The sequence below is a fragment of the Etheostoma cragini genome, chromosome 2 (genome assembly GCF_013103735.1).
Source record: "Etheostoma cragini isolate CJK2018 chromosome 2, CSU_Ecrag_1.0, whole genome shotgun sequence".
NCBI lineage: Eukaryota > Metazoa > Chordata > Actinopteri > Perciformes > Percidae > Etheostoma > Etheostoma cragini.
Window position 1 is genome coordinate 12964511 of NC_048408.1, and position 20381 is coordinate 12984891.

At 38.2% G+C, this 20381-nt stretch overlaps 2 protein-coding genes across 3 annotated transcripts; both read right to left on the reverse strand.

The window, feature by feature from the left end:
- Positions 1-1622: 1622 nt before the first annotated feature.
- LOC117959922 (cytochrome P450 2U1) lies at positions 1623-12147 on the reverse strand. Of its 2 annotated transcripts, XM_034897323.1 has the most exons (6): positions 12143-12147; positions 9768-9959; positions 6103-6738; positions 5278-5439; positions 2622-2789; positions 1623-2505 (listed from the first exon to the last, which is right to left on the reverse strand). In XM_034897323.1, exons 2-6 carry the CDS (start codon positions 9877-9879, stop codon positions 2324-2326), a joined length of 1260 nt encoding a protein of 419 aa, XP_034753214.1. In that variant the 5' UTR covers positions 9880-9959; positions 12143-12147; the 3' UTR covers positions 1623-2323. The 2 variants fall into 2 exon arrangements, with proteins under 2 accessions (XP_034753214.1, XP_034753213.1); XM_034897322.1 differs by lacking the exon at positions 12143-12147 and having other exon boundaries at positions 9768-10176.
- On the reverse strand, positions 11444-20174 carry sgms2a (sphingomyelin synthase 2a). The gene is made up of 6 exons (XM_034897328.1): positions 19798-20174; positions 14696-15199; positions 13925-14042; positions 13190-13343; positions 12473-12639; positions 11444-11710 (listed from the first exon to the last, which is right to left on the reverse strand). The coding sequence occupies exons 2-6, from the start codon at positions 15142-15144 to the stop codon at positions 11525-11527; spliced, it is 1074 nt and encodes a 357-aa protein (XP_034753219.1). The 5' UTR covers positions 15145-15199; positions 19798-20174; the 3' UTR covers positions 11444-11524.
- Positions 20175-20381: the final 207 nt, after the last annotated feature.

The following is a 20381-nucleotide window of genomic DNA, read 5'->3' on the forward strand; positions in this document are numbered from 1 at the left end:
TATGTACACAAATGTTGCTTTAAGGCGAGACCATACAGGGGAATAAAACGTTTGTTCATGCACTAGTAAAATTTGAATTTTTGTGCTAGTTTGCTTCAATAACATGCCTTTTTTTTAGACTAGTGGAAAGAAAACGTCCAAAATACACATTTAGGTGTTTATTTTACTATACTTGTCTTTTTGCGTCTGTAGATTTCTCCTAATACTTTCATGTGGATAGCTAAAAATAAGACCACCTGTGTGCCCTTTTTATTTTAAGGTCACACACTTAAGATGACACACCAGATTGTCGATGTCCACTTAAAGCTCTTGTAAATATCTGAGTCTGAACAGTTAAATATTCACTTAGTGCTGTTAACTCTTTCTATGTAGAGTAAAAAAAAAAATCTGGTACAGAAAATACTATCTTGGGGCTGAAGTGGATGTTTGTTTTAAGTTCTATTGGGGATGGATAGAGCATGTTGACAAGTGTAAATTAATGGATGTACATTAGGATAAAAATCAGCAAAAAGGAAAGATATAATGTCCCTAATCCCACATGAACTGTCAAAATGGCTCAGAAAGTCACAGTTTTTAGTCAGTTTATTTTACATCATTGAGATAAGTTTTATTACTGACCTGATATGTTTTTGTTAAAATCATAGTTCACCTCTCTCAACCTGCTTGTAATTCTAAACTACACAGTATGGCCTTATAAAAGGTGCCAGAATGCCCCCTGCTGGTGTAAAACCACATTAAGCTTTAAGCTGTGTATTTCTACAGTTTATTTTTTCAAAATGACAACATGATCCTGGTTTGTTTAGAATAGGAAAAAAAGGCAAGGCAATGCAGTTTTATTTGTATATCACGTTTCAGCAACAAGGCAATTCAAATTGCTCAGAGAGAAATTAAAAACAAGAATAAAAGTTATAATACAGTACACGAAATGAAACATTAAAGAGCAGCTAAAAACAACTAAAAATATAAAAGCAGATGAGACTGTCATGATATTTTAACAATGCTACTTAAGTATAGGAAAATATCAATTATAAGGCAACATCAAAAAGAAAGCTCTTCAGCCTTGATTTAAAAGAACAGAGTAGCGGACATGTCAATTTTCCTGCACACGATTTTGTGGAAACCCAAACCTTGTTGACCATTACGGTAGCATTCTATACAGACAGAACCATATTCCATTATCTCATCAACCACGCGCCCGCAGGATCATTTGACTTTGTACTCTGGTTACCCATAACCAAGACTGGAAGTACTTCTCCAGTTCTACTTCTTAGTTTAATCACGGCAAACCTCGCAAAATCCTGAACAGCTCCAACTTTTTAATTTAAAGTGCAAAACATTGGTCCAGATGACAACGTACAGAAAAGTACACTACACATACCGAAGGAGGCACAGTGCATCTTTTTCACAATCCTTTCTTGGGATCAAATGTTTAATTCCAAAACAAAGGAAATACAGGAAGGAGGGAGACACAACACACAACTGCAAGAACAATTTCTGATTAAAAATCTCATAAACCATTCACAGTGCTAGAACAATACTATTTTAAAAGGAAACAAAAATAAAAAAAAAACACTTTTAAAGTAAAAAACATAGAACCAAAAAATATATTCATAATACAGATAATTATTTTTTGGATAATCTCTTTGTATTGACACATTGCCAGTAATCCATTTATTCATTTAGTCTGTAAGGAAAATATATATCTCAAGTCTTTAAACTAAAATCTTTCTTTCCCTAGTGCCCTAATAAAGAACATTATAGGGACAGTTCTATAAATCAGAGGTATGCATTATAAATCAGTAACATCATAAAAATCAATACAGATATTGAACAGGAATCTTAAAAAATCAAAGGCATCTGGCATATAATACTGACCTGATACGGAAGATGCTGATTGACCAAAATAATCAACAGAATTTTGATTAAGTACCTCAATTATTACTTGACTATCAAGTAAATATACAAAACATTAGCCAGTTACAGCTTTTTAAAATTAGAAGGTTCATTGCAGCTGTTCTGAATCATATATTTGTGAATGTATTACATACTGTAAATCATCACTTTGGATTATGGTCACTTCTGATGGGTATTTGTCATTGCTTCTGAAATGTTATGGACTAAATTATTGCTTGAATAATCATTAAATTAACTGATAATGACATAATGTGCAGATAAATGCATTAGCAAAAGAGCTACACCCCAATCCAAACATTCTATTTTGCACTGATTACATTGTCTCTCCAGGAGAACCTTTACTCACAGCTTGGTTGGTTGGTAAAGCTTCTTGGTTTACAGAAGATTTGTGAGAACCGAATATTCACCTTCATCTACGAGGGTGCGCACACACGGTGTATGGAAATGGTGCATGTGTCAGGCCAAATCGTCCGTTCAGGGTAGGAGGAGGCGTTCCCTCTGGCAGTCTGAATCTGAAGGCCTGCAGTAAGCTGGTAACCGTCAGGAACAGCTCCATCTTCGCCAGCTGTTCCCCCATGCACATCCTGCGACCTGAAGGATACCGCGGATAAATCATTAGCTCCTTGTGCAAGGGCAATTCAAATTCACTTTCAGATCAGTGTCTTAGTTGTTTGGCCCATATGAGTAAGAAATTACATAGTACATACCAATCCCAAATGGTATAAAGCCTTCTATTCGGATCAAATTTCCCTCATCGTCCAAGAAGCGTCCTGGGTTGAAACTGTCCGGGTCGTCCCACAGAGTGGGATCTCTGTGGACAGACCACAGGTTGGGAATAACAAGGGTTCCTTTGGGAATAGTGTAGCCTCTGAACTCTAAAATAAAGGACAAAAAAAAACATTAAAAAGCCATCACCTTAGCGAATCAAATGCTTGTGAAAGGATGACAAAGCATTATTTGTATATCATAATAATCATAACAAGTCTTAATTGTCCACAGGTGGGTTAGTAAAAAGCACATACAATAAATAGCACAACATACACAGACAACACTAACAGACATAGTACCAATGTTGGTGATTATGAATTTAGCAAATGTATTGCATTTGGAATGAAAGACCTTTTTATTAAATGTTCTCGGTTTCTGCAGCTGCTCTATTGTGTCTTATTTATGAATTCTTTAAAATGGGGATGAACAAGATCAGACAATTTGTTGGGCTTTTTGTTTCACCTGTGTTTATTTACTGATCCCAGTTTGATTTTATTGTTGTGTATTGACTATTTATTTGACCTTGTTGTTTATCCTTTCCTACTAGAATCACATTTTTTTATTTATGATACTGTCAATGTGATGCCCGGAGCCCTGGACCAAACACATTTCCCTGTGTGGGATAATAAATTAGGCTAGGCTAGATCTGATAAAACTGTAAGGCTATTAGTGCGGCACAAAAAGGTTCCTAAATATTTAAAATAAACTTCTCCTTTCTCAACATGATGATCTAGGGCTTAAAAGATTCCTCAAGTAACTCGAATAATTGGATTACTAAAAACCATCGATGCATATTGATTCGCCTCAAAGCTGTGTTTAAACGATCTAATTAACATTATACGGTACAATATATTATTATAACATTATTATTATTATTAAACAGCATTGACTGTATATTAAAAAATAACGGTCTATGATATACAGTCTATGGTTGTATCCGCACGGATGATTATTACTGTCGAACAACAGACTGACAAAATCCCGCCCTTCTACTTCCGGACCATGGGACCTATCTCATAGACAGTTAAAGAAGTGGACCAACAGATCCTGTTGTTCTGGACGGAGACCAGTGAAGGAAAATAGAAGCATTTTTCCGGTGATGGCTGGGCGTTACTGTCATAGACCGTAAATATATTAAAGGTCTATGGTTACTGGACTGTGCAGCCTCCAACTGAACTTGACAACGTAGATGTGACGTGGGCAACGTGTTGTAAGTTGTAAGTCTTCTGGTAGCTATGCAAAGAGAAATCTCAATCATTCCCAATCAGCAGAGACAGAGAGCGTAGGAATATGTTAGGAGATAACATAGGCTCAGGCTAGTTGCTGCTAACTAACATGCTAGTTAACTAGTTAGTAATTAAACCTAAACAGCTAATGGAAGCCCAAACTGTTGGCGTGCTTCTCCTGACAATACGGGGATTTGTCGACTATGCAACGGTAAATTGCGTGGTTATGACGCAATCGTTAGCCTATTTTTACATAAACCTCTGCTGTTGAGCCATAACGTGAGCTACAAGGTAATGGAGCCTTTTATATATGGTTATGTGTCTTTATAAATAAACAACGGACAAATAGAGCATTGACACGCTTCAGATGTAAAGTTATTCACTGTCAAAGTGGCGCCAAAATGAATGGCAGTCAATGGGACGCTAATTGCAGGTGATTGCTTTGTAGCATTAAAATGGCGCCATGGGAACTACGCTTAGAGAGGAGAGGCTTACCCCCCTTGACCTATCTTTAAAGAAAATATGAACAGTAGTGAACGGGGAGGGGCAAATTATTTTTGATCCTTTTTGTATTGAGGCATAGATTACAAATATGTTTGTCAATTTAAAAGATAATTTTTTTTAATTTTGCGAAGTAAGTGTCAGTTTGTTGTTAAACTATTGAAGTATTAGACTGTAAAAAAAAAAAACGTAATCAGAAAGACTACACATTTCAATGTCGCATGGATGACGTCTCGCTGAAACTACGATGTCTCTGTGTAAGGTACCAGGGGAGTAACCTTAGTCAAATGAGCAGTGGATCTTGCTTGTTCTTTTTCTTATCTGCTGAAAACAATTCACTGGACAGAACACACTGGGTGAAATAATGTCACATGTGTTGTGGAACATAGCTAAACTAGCAAATTGATCATCAAGCTAGGTGGCGTAAATTGTGCGAGATGAGAGATGTAGTTTACTGAGCGGTTTCCAAGGGGGTAAGCCTCTCCTCTCTAAGCCAGGGGTCTTCAACGTTTTCCAGGCCAAGGACCCCCAAACTGATGGCAAGATGGAGCGGGGACCCCCTAATTATATATATTGTATAAAATTGTGTTATATCAAACTGGTCCTATAGTGCCATGTGTGCATTGATGACTGAAAGACATCTTCTGCCTCCATTTATCTGTTTAGTACAGTGTGTTGAATTCATGTTAATGTGTATTTAAAGACATTTCAATTGGTGGAAAAAATTGCAGGGGGGGGGGGAAATATAAAAAAAAAAGTCTAATCAACCAAAACTTTCGCGACCCCCATGCAGTACCTCCGCGGACCCCCTAGGGGTCGCGGACCCCCTGTTGAAGACCCCTGCTCTAAGCGGAGACTTTTTAAGTACCTATTGTCTCGGAGGCCATGTGAGGAATAGCCAGAGGAACCACAACAGTCAGTCTCTGCACCTCCATGATGGTGGCTTCAGTGAAAGGCAAACTTCCCTTGTCAGTCATAGACGGGTCCCGATGTGTACCCACCACTTCATCAATCTCTGCCTGGACCCTGTCTGAAATCACAAGGATAGAAACAACATCATTCTAGGATGATTAATGAAGCCATCATCTCAACAAATGAGTGCAAATAAAGTGTGACTTTTTTTACATACCTTAAACCAGTTTAAAGTTCTAGAAAGCAGAAGTCAAGTGCATGTTTTAATCTGCTGATCAATGTGGTTGTGAAAGAGTTGGAGAAGTGGTTAAATGCATAATCGAGCCAGACATGTTGTTGTCCTAAAACAAGGAAATATTTGAGCCGTGGGTTCCCTCAGCAGTTTCCAATTCCTTTTTCCTACGGGGTTTTCATTTATGTATAAAATGTCTGTCTGTTCATATAGGCCTAAAAAGCTTTCACATTCGCTTCTACGACATATACGTCACCCGTCGACCCCAAACTTTCAAGCTTGACCACATTGTATTACTGAAATTATATTTTATATCATTCTATTATTGAAATCAAATGAATTGCATTGATTTAAATATAGTAAACTGTGTGTAGCTTTTTGATTTGTGTATGCATATCATTCCTTGTTTTCTAAACAGTTTTCTTTTTTTATATTCATCAAAAACCTGTGGGAAAAAAATCCATGGGAAGTTGGACAAGCAAACTACGCAACGTGCTACATTTTCCAAGAGCATGGAAGCAGTGTGGAAAGGACTATTGCTACATTTACCTTGGATATCAGGGTGTAAGACCATGTAGAGCAGAATCCATAACACAGAATTAGCGGTGGTGTCGGTGCCAGCGATGAAGAGATCTCCGATTATATAAAAGAGATAATCTTCTGTGAAGCTGCTTTCCTCCTGGACCGACATCTCCTTCAAGTACATGTCGATAAGATCCCTCGGGTGGTCAGGATTGAATGTTTCCCGGTGATTTGCGATAAGCCTCTTCAGAAACACTGTGATGTCTCGTTCCACCTGACGCAACTCCTTGAAGACCCCAAAAGGGAAGTAGTACAGCTGTGGGATGATGTTGATTAAAACTGCAGGGCTGGAGACACAGATCTCCAGCCCACGATCCATCAGGTCCAGAATATTACGGAACTGGTGGTCTTCGTGATGGAAGCTCTGGCCCAGGATCATGGAGCAGATGACATTTGACACAGCGTTTTTGATCAGCGGGGCCAGGTCCACACCAGGGCCACCCGGCCCCCCATTCAGTCGCATCAGCTCTGTCTTGACAGTAGCCAGGCCTCGAAGGATGCAAGGCTCCAAGCTAAACGTCCCCAGGCCAAAGTTTCGGAGGGTGGCGTGGCAGAATTTGCGCTGCTTTTTCCACACTTGCCCATAAGGTGCAAAGACTATTCCTGAAGTTGAAATAAACCAGAAAACGCATGGCATATTTAGTCAGTTTTCACTCTTATCTTTACGGATTCGTCAAACTGTAAAAAAAAAAGAAGTTATTACATTATGAGAAAATTATAAACTAAGCAAAGAAATCTTAAAGAATGTAATTCCCATTTACTACATAGTGTAATAATTTAAAGAGTATTCTCCATGTCTTCTTAAAGCGCTCTTCTAGTTTTGCATGACACATATGTTTTTCTTTTAGATTAAGGGTGGGAAAAATAACTGATTCTTTGATGCATCGCAATTATCTCTAGAACGATTCGATGCTCAATTCTGATAAGTTAACAATTGATTATTATTATTTTTTAAACGTGTTAATTTTTTGTTTAGTTTTATTTTTATTTATTTTATCTTTATAAGTTACTGTCTACAGACATGTTTAAATCAGAAAACAGAGTGACTGAAAGAGGATGGGATAATGGACAACAACTTAGAATTTAGGCAGAAACAAAACACTAAAATGGCCAAAAGGAAAAAACTAATTACATTTTGTATATATTGTAGACACGTGATCTAACAAGACATACGTAAAAAGATTATGCAAAACACATGAAGGCTGTCATTCTACTTTATCACATTACATCTGACCACCTCATGTTTCATATTCTAAGAAGATAATTCTCCACCTTTAAACATGACTGAGCCTCTGACATGGACGATTACTGTGGCTTTCACAAGCATGTTTAAGGCTTAAGCATGGAATGACTACAAAATAAAAACCTCAGTAGACAAATCATTTCATTAAAACTTGTGTGTGACAAATATTGTATATGTCTAAATCTCAGATTTATACAGTTGTATATTATTTAAAATCCCACATGAATTAAAATCACAGATGTACATTAAAAAAACGGTTACATCGAGATGCATCGATAATCTGTTTATATTCAAATCGTTGGCCTCTGAATCAGATTTGAATTGAATGGTGAGGGGCCCGGAGAGTCCCGCCCCTAATTTAAATGTTAGCTGATCCAAGCAGCAAATCATATTTGATAACAGTCTGCAAAACTGTGTCTCTCACTTTGACCATTAGATTATTTTTATCAGTGCAAATGCAGTTCATCCTTGTGCCTCAGATCAAGAGAGATATGTTAACAAGTAAAGATCAACATTTTGACATTTAAAGGTCCCATGGCGTGAAAATTTCAGGTTTTTAACATTAATATGAGTTCCCCCAGTGGCTAGAAATGGCGATAGGTGTAAAGCGAGCCCTGGGTATCTGCCTTTAAGAAAAGGTCAGAGGGGCCGATCTGGAATCTTGCTCCTTGTGAAGTCATAAGGGGCAAGGTTCCCTCCACTTTCTCTGCTTTGCCCGGCTAGAGAATTTTTTTGGCCCACCCATGAGAGAGACATCATGGCTTTCAAACTACCAAAGTGGCAGTTGGTCAAGGCCACACCCCCAGCCTCCACCTTGCCCCCCCTCCTCGAAAGCTACAGACTGTAGAAATGGCACATACTAAGGAAAGCTCATTGTGGGACTGGCTCTAGTAGCTGTACCAGCTACTCCAACCATGTCATGTCCAGGGGCTGTGTGTAAGAGTTAAGGATTCATAGTTTATTAAATCCTTGAGTTGTAAGAGTTCTAGATATTATTGTATCAGTCATGCGATTTTTAGATAACAGAGCAAGCACTCGTGTAAGCTATCTAAAGCTAGCTTTTTAACCTAGCAAAAACCGACTGACACCAGCATTTCAATGTCCCAACTATTACGATTATCAATATTTATGCCAAAAAGCAAATTTTGTTATCCATGACACTTTTACGTGAAGTAGGCTACTTGGCTTTGAAGAAATGTTATTTAAAATTCTTATCATTTCAGGGGCAGGGTTCCTGTACTATGTAAAAGCGCTTTGAGCAGTCATTAAGACTTGAAAAGCACTATATAAGAACAGTCCATTTGTCTCTTGTCCATCCAGTTTTCAGTGTTTATACCTATTTATCTGTGCAGCCTAGAGCTAGCAATTGCTTGATCTGGATATGGTCCAGTTAGTATATCTTTTCTTGGTAGAGGAAGGGGAACGTTGTAAAATGAAAGTATTGACAAATTTCAGAAATGCTCGTCAGTAGTGGAAGCTGCTATATACAAATATCTATTATACTTTTCTCTTGCATTTAACACTTGATAAAAGTGTTCCATGGCATGCAAGGAGTGTTAGTTTTGAAGTTCAAAGTTAGGCAGAAATGTGACGTTATCAGTTATCTGAAGCATTTTGTCAATCAAAACTAGAGAAAGAGGATTACTCACATTGTTTTTAAAAGTATAAAATGCATAGGAACTAGCCTGCTATAGGAATATCTCACACAAAGAAATGGACTATGTCCCCAAACCATTATCAGAAATGATTTATTTAGAGCAAGCTTACATTGTTTTCTTCTTCTTCTTCTTCTTCTTTCTAACACTTCCCAATTTCCAACATGTGCCTCTACAGGCCCACAAGTAAATTTTGACCATGCAGGTTTAAGTTAAATATTCAATTGTGAATTGTATTACGCTACACGCATGGTAGCGTTTTTCCATTGCATGGTACCTACTCGATGTCTACTATGTCACCCGGATCATTGGTCTGATTGGTTAAAGAACTTTCCAATTGTGTACAACGTCATGCCCGTTGGTCTTATGCAGAAAAAATCCAGAGCAGACTCCCCAGACCAATGCTCAATCTCAAATCTATTGAGCTTGGCTTGGTCTGGTGATAGCCAGACGATCCCTAATCTAGGTCTACTCAAATATAGGGTCAGTTTCAACAAATATGACAGAAAGTTAGTCTAATAAGTCTTACCTACTGCACCTTTAATGTGGCTGCAGTTATACTGACGATTTGCCCACCCTGTTTGTTGGGCTATATTATGAGTAGAGACATATTAAAAATACTTCTCAGACAATAGGCTACAATTCAAACTACAGCCTCCAAAAGGAACATTAAAGTTGAATCAACACTTTCCAAAAGTTGAAAATCAGTAAAAAATTGTCCTTCAATTGTTTACCTTTGCGCTTCGTCATGATAGTGATAGTAGGGATATCTGGTCTGTCGGAGAACACTTGGGGATGGTTTGACAGCGCATCCTTGACCACTTCATAGCCATTAAGCACAACCATCAAATGTTCCCCTACAAAAAGGCTGTACACGTTACCATACACGTTGGCTTTTTCCGTTAAATATACTAAAGCGTCGTTGTCTGATTGCTGTCCAAACCACCTCCGGATAAAAGAAGGGATGAAAAAGCCGCCGAAGTTACCGACCAAGGGCCACCTCTTCGGACCTGGCGGGATATTTGCCAGTTCTCCTCGTTTCTGATTAACCTTAACTAAATAAAATACTAGCAAGAACACTAGCAAGAACACTAGCAAGAATTCAGCGCTGCTGAGACGCTCCAGCCATGACAGCGAAACCATGGTGTGAATTCAGTGACCTGACAATACCTACAATCGCATATTTAAGAGTAGCCTACGCATACAGTCCGAGTACAATCAAATATAATACACTAATTTCACAAAACTGGCATTTATCTGCGAAGCTTAAGCTCTTGTTGTGAAACTGCAAGTGTCAACATTGTACCGTTTTGGGCTTCCTATTGGCTGACAGCGCTGTGGTCTGCTGTGATTGGTGCACTTCCACAGTGACGACAACAGATATACCAGCCCACCACAGCCTGTTATTTGCTACAATGTTACAACCATGGATGTAGAAAACGAACTCCTATTAATCGAACAAAATACATAAAAAAATGCTTAAGTTCCTCTTGAGGAAAGGCTACTATAAAGTTACTTTCAGATATTAAAATGTCTATTTAATAAGCAATACTATAATACTTACAATACTAAAAACCATATAGTTTAAACAATCCCATCCCAAACATCAGTATGTTGTGGAATGATTTTCAGACATTCAATTCAAAGGGGAGTAATAGCAAAGAGTACAATTAAATTACCATCAAGTGGGCTGTGCCATTTGTCCATTTTCTTGTATGTGACTAAATGTGCATGTTAATTGATCAATAATGTGATATTAGGATTAAAACTTACATTTGTTTAAAACATACATAAATACATGAAAACTTTGGAGGACAGAAGAGACCATACTAAATATTCAGTCCAAAGTAAAAATAAATTTCTTGTGACTTGTGAGAAATAGAAAGAGATCCACAAAATAGCATTGCCTAAAACATGCAGTTGAAGTATACAGCATAATGATGACTTTGACTAATTTTTTTATTAAATCAAAAACACACTGAGGCCTTAGTATGATTAAACTTTAATACAACAGTAGAATGTATAGACTACAGCTAGGATATACACACTCAAGACTACTTAAATGATACAAAATGAATACAAAATTAGTAATAATAATAATAAAATACTCACAGAATAAAACTGTTTTGGTACACCTACTGACATTGAACACACTAAGGCACCTTGTGACTTGAGCACATTGAAATCATATTGAGGTAAACCCCGTCAACACATACAGTATGACTTATGGTAGCATATTTAAAATCAAAACTTGCAAATGCTGCAAAAAACCTGTGAGTCTGTTGCAGTAAACTGTCCGTTAACGTCTGGAGTTCACTAGGAGCTGGGTTACAAAAACAATAATGACTTTGCAGAACTTCTCATAAATAAAAACACCAAAGAACACAGAGAGACAATGTGATTGACTTCATTTTGCAGAGACATTTCTTTGATTGCTATGTATTTGGTATCATTACGTTCCTGTCCAGTAGACAGGCATATCAGGGTCACGTCACTCCTCTCGTGTGCTCTGTACCATGGAGTACTTCTTGCAGGGGTTCTTAAGGCAGGCAGGAGGCCAGGTGATGGGCCAACTGTAAGAGCATGGCACCGAGGTTTGGACGTTCCTCTCCATGAAGTTGAACAGGGGGTTCCACCAAGTGTTGGTGAGGTAGTTGTTGGGCGAGCATTTCAGAGTCTGTCAAGAAAATAATAGTATCCTTTAGAATAGAACAGGAACAAAACAAGTTGATGTTCATAAATATTTTCCATAGAAGGAATGCATCTCAAAATGCTGCAGATGAAAGGGTTAAACACTTCCTTTTGTTATAAACTGACTTGTTTGTATTATTTAAAATTTCCTTTTTTTTTTAGAATGGCATGTGAAACCCCTATCAGAAAAACCATGTGATCACATGTGCAAAAAAACATTTGATCACATGGTAAACTATGTTTTTTTTTCTTCTGTAAAGGACATTTCTCCTAGCCATACAAGGACGAAGCATGCTAAAAACATGCAAGCATGCTAAAAATAGAAATGACAAATAAAATTGTTGCTCGGCACCACCCCACTGACAAATTAGTTTTGGCCAGTAGAGGGATTAAATCACCATGTTTAGAAGCCATATACTGACGGTGACGGGAATGATATCCAGTTATGAAACAACACAGTCTATAAATGTTCTTACTCCAAATACATCATTACATGTAATATATGGACCATTGTCTTTAAACATACACTGTACTAGATTATTGTGTTGGCATGTAACTCTTAGCTGGTACACTTGAGGTAATCTCTCGCAACAAAATACAGCCATGTCACCAGAGAGACAGTTAAGACCCCCATGCATAATGCTTAATGTGTCACAAAGTTTAATGAAAGGGGAACTGTTAGCTCTGAAAGTTTTTTTTACTCTCTTGCACGCCAACATGCACGCAAACAGCAACCCAGTGTTCAGACCTGTAAATTGGCCATGGTGTGGTACCACCAGAACAGGCGGGAGGTGATAAAATAGGCCACGACCACATCCACACTGTAGTGCTCATGTGCTACCAAGATGCACACCACACCCACGGCACTCAGCAGCCAGCACATCAGATGGTACCACCAAAACGACCGCGGCGAGTCTTTAAAAAGAGTGAAGGAAAGACAAGAGTGTTGGCAATATTTACAACGACATCCATTTGTGGTCTGTTCTTCCATGTTCTCTCTCTGTCAAAAAAAAGTTTGGAGCATTTCATTGCATGTGACAAGAACAGGGATTTTCTGCAACACACAGTTAAGCTAGGCTACAGCAAAAAAAACATGGTTATAAAGAAAACTTCAAACAACTTAAACTCTGCTTTATCCTTAATTATGCAGCTTAAAATTTATAATATATATATATATATATATATATATATATATATATATATATATATATATATATATATATATATATATATATGTGTGTGTGTGTATTACATTTCAAACTTTGAAAATGTGAAAGAAATTGAGAAAAACAGTAACTCTGAATTCTATTGGTTCCTAGAAGTTCCAGTGTAGCTGTATTAAATGTACTGGAGGCTGAATAGGATGATAATGGAAACAGACAATATAATTAATATATTATTCATGGAAAATTCCATGAATGATTCAAAACAAAGCTAACAAACAACTGATGCTTTGAATACTCACACTCCTTGATGAATAGGTAGGTGAGGGTGAGCATCACGGTGTGTCCACTGTAGAGGAAGTCTCCACACAAGAGGTGGGAGTTTGTAATAGACAGACCTCCACCTGAAATCAGACGAAGAATTCGCTGCATTTTTGCATGGGAGTCTCCGTGGAGCTGATTGAGAACAGGAAGAAACAGACACTGGATTAGTGGAGACATTAGAAATGGAACTAATGATTACTTAATCTACAATACTTTATTTCAATGAATCAACTATCAATTCCAAACACAAAATTTCAGAAAGAAAGTGAAAAAATATCTACAAGTGGAAAGAGTTCCCCCAATTACTTGGATTTGGTAATGACAGGGACTAGAAACATGCAGTCAAAATGAAGAGGAACTAGGGAAGTAAAACAAAGATAGTTAACAGTTGACAGCTCACTTCTTGATAGGATTGATTTGATACACTGTCCAAAACATTTCAAATTCTTCAGGACAAAACAACTCCTAAACTGTCCGACCCCCGATGCTTTAGCTCAAAACAACCCATCAAACAACAGCCTGGAGCACATGTTTTTGAACCAAAACTGATGCCCCTCAATGCTGTTGGTGTCCTGAGGCGGTAAAAAGTCAAAATGTCTTTTTATATATCTGCATATTGTGGGGCTGTGGAAAATGAGTCCCAGAGGGTGCCCGAGAGTACACGGTTGAGCAACAACAGCTGATGCCCGCTCTGATGTTCGCATTCTCCTCACCTTAGGAGCACAAGTCATATGCATGCCAGGCACAGGCAGGGTGGTGATGTACATGGTGACACAGCGGTACAAGTACAGGGTGCCAATGAGGAAGAAGAACCGCCTGCTTGCTATTGACCTGTAAATAGATAATGTAAGAGTCACAATGGAGTGACGTATTGTTGTATTTTGTATATATTTATAGGCATATGGCCAAATGTGGACGATATGATGTCAAAAGTGGAATTAAATTAAACATGTTTAGATAGCAACAGTAACTTAAATAACTTAAGTAAACTTAAGTAAAAAACAGTCTGTTTTTTTTCATAGCAAGGACTTTTCTATTCATGTTGAACATGTTGGCATTTCCTGAATAAACACAAAGGGAGCATAGAAACATTAACACACAAAACAGTTAACTATTTATTGAGCAAACAAACGCTGTAGCATACCTTATCCCACTAAATACAAGTTTTCTCTTTTAATTTTCACTTTTTTAAATTTTTCTTTTTTTGTCTTGCATTAAAAGAAAAGCCTGGTGCTATTCTGTATTTTTCTTCCTTTTTTCAGTTTTTGTTTTTTACAAGGAAGGCCTGTAGCACAAAGAAAAAAAGATAAATCAACCCTTTGGTGATACAGACATACCTTATTATTAGGAATCAATTTTTTGTTTGTTTTGGTTTTTGGAATCATGGGATTTGTTGACAATAAAAAAAACTGCATAGAATATCGTCAGACTTCCCTAAAGCTGACAATAAGCAACTTGTACAGTAGATAATCAAAAGTTCTGACCTGTATCTGAAGAAGAACAACTGGATCATCCAAATGGCCAGCAGCACCATGCCATTGATCTCTGTCACTGTAAATGCCCATTTGACCCTGTCAATATAGTCAAAAAACTTATCCGGAAGAGGCGGGCTGCTTTCTTTGGGGGGGACCCTCTCGTGGACTATAGTGATGACGACTGTTGTCAGGACCAGGTTACAGCCAGCATACAAGAAGGCCAAAGCTGTCTTCCACCACTCCATGGGCAGACGATTTATCTTGGACTCTGGCACGGAAATCTTCACATAGTCATTATGCCTCCCTATGCCTTTCCGAAAGCCCCTCTTTGTATCCTCTCCCCCAGGTGTGTGGACAGGACAGTTTTTACCATTGCTGGGCGCAGCACCAGCCTCCATTCCTGGGTTTAGACTATTAGCTGCAGAGTCTTTCGCATCCACAAGCTCCTGTGATGCCATGGGTGCCTGCACTGTCCATCCACAGGCACCGCTCCTCTGGTTTGAGGTTTTTTAGCTGTCATGAGAGAGAACAAAAGGTTGAAAAGTGACAAACTTTTAGATTTGGAAAGCACAAGCACACTGTTCTTATATGTATAAGAAAGAGCAGCGCAAATGTATGGTTTCCTTGGTTTTAGTGGGCTAAGTATGTCATATAACCATGATGAAAAACAGAGAGGAGATGAACTCTGGTTTACTTTTGCTTCCAATTTTCCTTATCTTATATATAAGCAAAGCAAGAGATGGAGCTGTTATTAATGTACAGTTCTTGATTCCACTGGCTGAAATGTCCATTTTAGACTGAAAAACTATTTTTGAGTTTAAAGCAGCCTAACTATTCTAGATGTGGTTGTTTGAGTTAATGCTGTGTGTAACATTTTCCTTTCCCTGGACATTCACCAGAACCACTGTGACAGTTTTCTGTTTGGACGTTCAGTCAGACTGTTATTTTGGGCCTTCCAAAGTCTTTCCGCCTCACTGCTCTGTTATTCCGATGTTGTCCTCCACAAGCAGCTGTATGGTCACTTTTAATGGTCAAAAATTGTGTGTTACAACAGAGGAATTTGCAAACAAGTATTAAGTATTGTGGAGATTGAAAGTTAATTCTTGATCTTAGACACGGTAGTTGACAAAACAATATCACCACTTCCATGTTCTATTTAGTAGCTGTTCTGGAGCTTTTGATCATTTAACTCCTCTGTTGAGCCCAGTAGGTGTCCCTGTGTCTTTAGTTCTGCTGGTTTCCCTTTTGTCGTACAGGATCTGGGTCAAGGCGGAGGGTAGTCTATATCTTAATGAAGCACATCTGGGCTGGTGTGGTTCTGGCTATAACAGTTCACCACCTTCCCACAGACCCTCTCTCTTCCCTCACCACAGCTATCATTTTCTTTTTATCTTGCTAAAGACATTAGCACACATGCATACAGGAGTGATTACTGCCTTCTCCATGCTTTTCTGTTCCTTTGTATTGTTTTTGTAAATAAATGCCTATTTTACGTTAACACCTTGTCTAGTCTGTCATGCTTGTCGCAGCCTTGAAGCTTGCTTGTGACAAATGGGGGTTTGTCCAGGGTCCCCATTTTTAATTTTACGTAAATAAAAAAATGGGTGGATATTTTGGAGGCAGAGGTAAATGATTTGTATTGACACCCATAAGACAAAACAAAGCTGAAGTGCAATGTTTGCTGTTGAGCTCTTTTCTGTGTATGACTTGAGAGGCCAACAACAGTGGCCATATTCATTTGTTCATGTCTGAAAAGGCTTTTAGTCCTTTTAACAGCTCCATTAATGGATTTCAGATGCTCCTATCAGCCCTGAAATCCATCACAATAAAGGTCTTCTGGGATACATGCAGAAAGGTATATTCACTTGGAGACAAACCCGGCACTAGAGAAAAATGGGGGATAAAAATTGAGTATGGTTCGATACAAGAGAGCTGCTGAAAGTATCAGTTTCCTCAGAATCAATTTATGGGAAAATATTATTACAGTGGAGAAAGGCTTATTGTAGAATGCCCTCTGACTAACCCATAGCATATTCAGCCTCTGATATGCAACTTATTAATGGCTACAGAACACAAAGTCTGACAGGCTTTGAGGGAGTTTAAAGGGTCAAACGGAATGTACGTATAAATAATAACCAAGATGGGCAAAAAAGATCAACAAGAGCAGACAAACAACAGAAGCAAATTACAATGCCATTATGTCAGTGAGATTATGCAGATATTTGATTAGCTATATTGTAGGTTGTGATCCTATATGTCAAGGACATGTACGTATGTGTTCATGCAGCCACTCTGTTGCTGGTGTAGCATAGTGTTTAAATCATGAATGCGAGAAATTGTGAATGTGTACTTTTGGTTTTTGTAACAAAACATAATTTATATTTTTACCTTCTTTAATATTGGCCAGCTCAGTTAAAGTTGTGAATTCAAAAACGTCTGTATTTGAGATAAACATCGGTGAGGCAGGCTGTGGTGACAATGTCATATAGAGAGAAATCCTGCTGCTGCTCCATAAACTTACAGAATGTTGTCAGAGGTGCAACACACTTGACACCTTCAACCAGAGAAGAGGCTTTTAAGCCTGATATTTTTAAGGGTTAATTCAGTTAAAGCAACTCAAACTACTTGATTATGGTAGGTAAAATATTGTGGTCAAGGTTAAAAAACTACTTGGTTAAGTTGGACAAAACAGTCCAAATTCAAGGTCCACTTGCTACCTAACATGGACAAGAAGACTGCATGATAAGGTTAAAGGGTCCAGAAAAAGCTAGTAAGCATACTTTGAGTTGGGATGGTTTTGTTGAATTCGAAGGTAAAGAATGAACTTTCACATTGTACTTAAGGTTACTATACAATTACTTCTGATGCTCGTTATAAACATTGTAATGCTCTGATTTTCGGTTTATGGTGGGCATAGTTGTTGTAAATATTGACTTTACAGTCCAAAATTGTTGGAGACTTTCTGTGTTGGGGTGGTGTTTTTCTTCAAAAAATCTGTGCTGTTGTTTTTTTTCCAGTTTTCCATTTTCCATTGTTTACTGTAAAACTGCACTATGTGTACTGTACATGGAAAGTCAGCAGAGTCTCCATTAGACCAGTTTTACACCAATCCCCCTCCTCCCCAGTGCACACTAAACAGTGTTTTCCCACCAGCCAGAGTACCCAGTACTCTGAAGGGATGGGTGGTGATGGAAAACTGGCAGAAAAACCTATTCCACATGGTCACAAGCCGTAATGGATAACTTGGCTGCCTCCACTCGCTCATGCTATTTCAAGAGAAGCCACCCAGTTGCCTTTAAGGCTGTACTTTACTTCAGGGGAACCAAGACTCCGTCTTGGGACCTTCATAATAACATGCTGCTATTGCTGTCCACTCATTTTCTTCTTTACATCATGTGGATTGTCTTCATCAAAGGGAGGGTTAAAATAAGTCACACAAGAGATGGCCCAGCCCTCTCGGACCTGGTGACACTACAGAGACGAGTTGACTCCATATGTTCTAAAATGTAATTGCTGTAAATTGAGCATGGAAATGGCATGTTCCACAGTTCGTCATGCTTCGGTTTTAGTTTTGACTGCTCACATGTTTTGTTTTATTTCTGAAACAGATGATCAAATTTTAAAATGCATAGTTCAAAAGTGTCAACGGAGAGGATGTGATAGAAGTATTTAGCACGTTTGTATAGCACGTTGGCACTGCGTACACTGCTGTTTAAAAATAAAGATGCATCCTCAATAGCTTTTTGATTGAAAAAATGATATTTTTACGTGCTTTTAGAAATGACAGCTGGACAGATGGCTGTTTAAAAATAGTTATCAGTAGTAGCAGTACAAGTTCAGATCATCTACTTAAGCTGCAGAGCAGCAGTGATATAATGTTCTTAATAAACTTAAGTAAAGGTACTTAACTATCTGTGAACAAAATGTACTTGAGTGTTACATGTTTATGTACTATATTAGTGTATGCTTAATACTGATGCCCTGATGTCTTTGTAGTAAAGTATACTTGTAGTAAAAGTAGATGTTGAGACCACAGTATAGCAATAACATTAGCACAGGTTGCCATTACATATTTATAATCCTATATATTTATTTACCAGTAAACACGTCATATTAATAAAGGGAATGACAGAGAGCAAATGTTTGAAACTTTTGGTTTTAACACATTGATGTTCACCTCTTAAAGAGGATCCAATAACTATGTATGTATAACACTAGTTTGCTGTGCAAAGCTGTTCATCAAATCACATAAATACATATTCCTAGACAGAACATTTGGTTGTATTTCTGAAAAAACATCTATTTCTATGGTTTACGCCAAAACAGGTGGAGCCAGTCCTACTTTTCTGGGTGCCATAACCACATGTGGGGTGGATACTGGCAGTGATGTCAGGTTAAGAACTGGGTGTCTCCCGGTTATTACAGAGCGGTGCAGCCGGATTTGAAGTTTACTTTTGGGGTGTAGCACAGTGGCCCCACAGGCAGTGTTAAATACCATGTTCCATATGAGGCTACTGGGTGGGGCAACATGTCATTTTCCTGTAATTAAGCTCTCTCAATCAAAGCTACTGTAGTTGGGAACTGACAGCTGAATTATTAGAATGGCATTAAAGCAGCTGGATCACAAGCACACACAGTATCTGTGCTAGGTATATACTGTATACAAATAATATTTGTAAGTTTATGTGACAACTCACCTATTTAGGCTATCTGTGCTTGATGTGATGCTGCTGATAAATAGGCTACCCTAATGAATGTTGTGACATCATCACAGGCTACCATAAACACGTAACACGTATCCCAGCTCTGATCCATGAATACAACTTTTTGAATGAATCTATGCCAACACATGAGCCTTACATACAACAAATGAAAATTCAGACATTGATAATGTCTCCTAGAATTCATATTCACAATGTATTTCTCTATTTGTAAGCAATGACTGATAAAAAAAAAAGTTGAATGTCAGGAGTATCAAATCCAATCCGGCTATCCCAGCCTATTGAAGATACACATCATTGCCGCAATTGATCGCATGAAACCAAACACATACAGACGACAGCATGACGATCTGTGTTTAGATTCACATGTTGCATAGTTTAGCATCCTACCTGCCTCGCTCCGGCCTCCTAGCGCCTCTTCCTGTAGTTGCAGTTCCTCGAATCTCTGATGCTGCGCCCTGCTTGCTTGGTCGCTGCTCTGCTCAGGCTGGACTGCTTCACACCCGACAGTGACACTCGCTTTAGAGGGAGCGCTCCTCCCCGTACCCCCGCATATTCTTAGATCCATCCAGCCCGCGTACCCGAGCTCCTGCCTCGCATCCCCTTTAATTCAGACTACCCGTCCTGTAATCAGCAAAAGCATCGCCCTGTAACTTTGTTCATGTAAAATAGGTGTTCTAGCAGATTCACATCTTAAAGCAGTTATGGTGGAGCACGGTGTTTTATTATAGGCTATGAGTGTGTAGTTCTATGTTTATCATTAGTAGGCCTATATAAAATGCAAGCGTAAAATTAAAAAGGCCTACCAATTAAAATCCTTTTGCTTATTAAGCCAAAAGTTCCCATTATTTTAGTTTAGCCATAGGCTATTAATACAGTTCTCACCATAGAAATAAAATAATTAAAAAAAAAAAAGTTACAGGTAACCTATTCCAAATAATTAAATCTCATTTTATCTAAATAAGAACTGTATT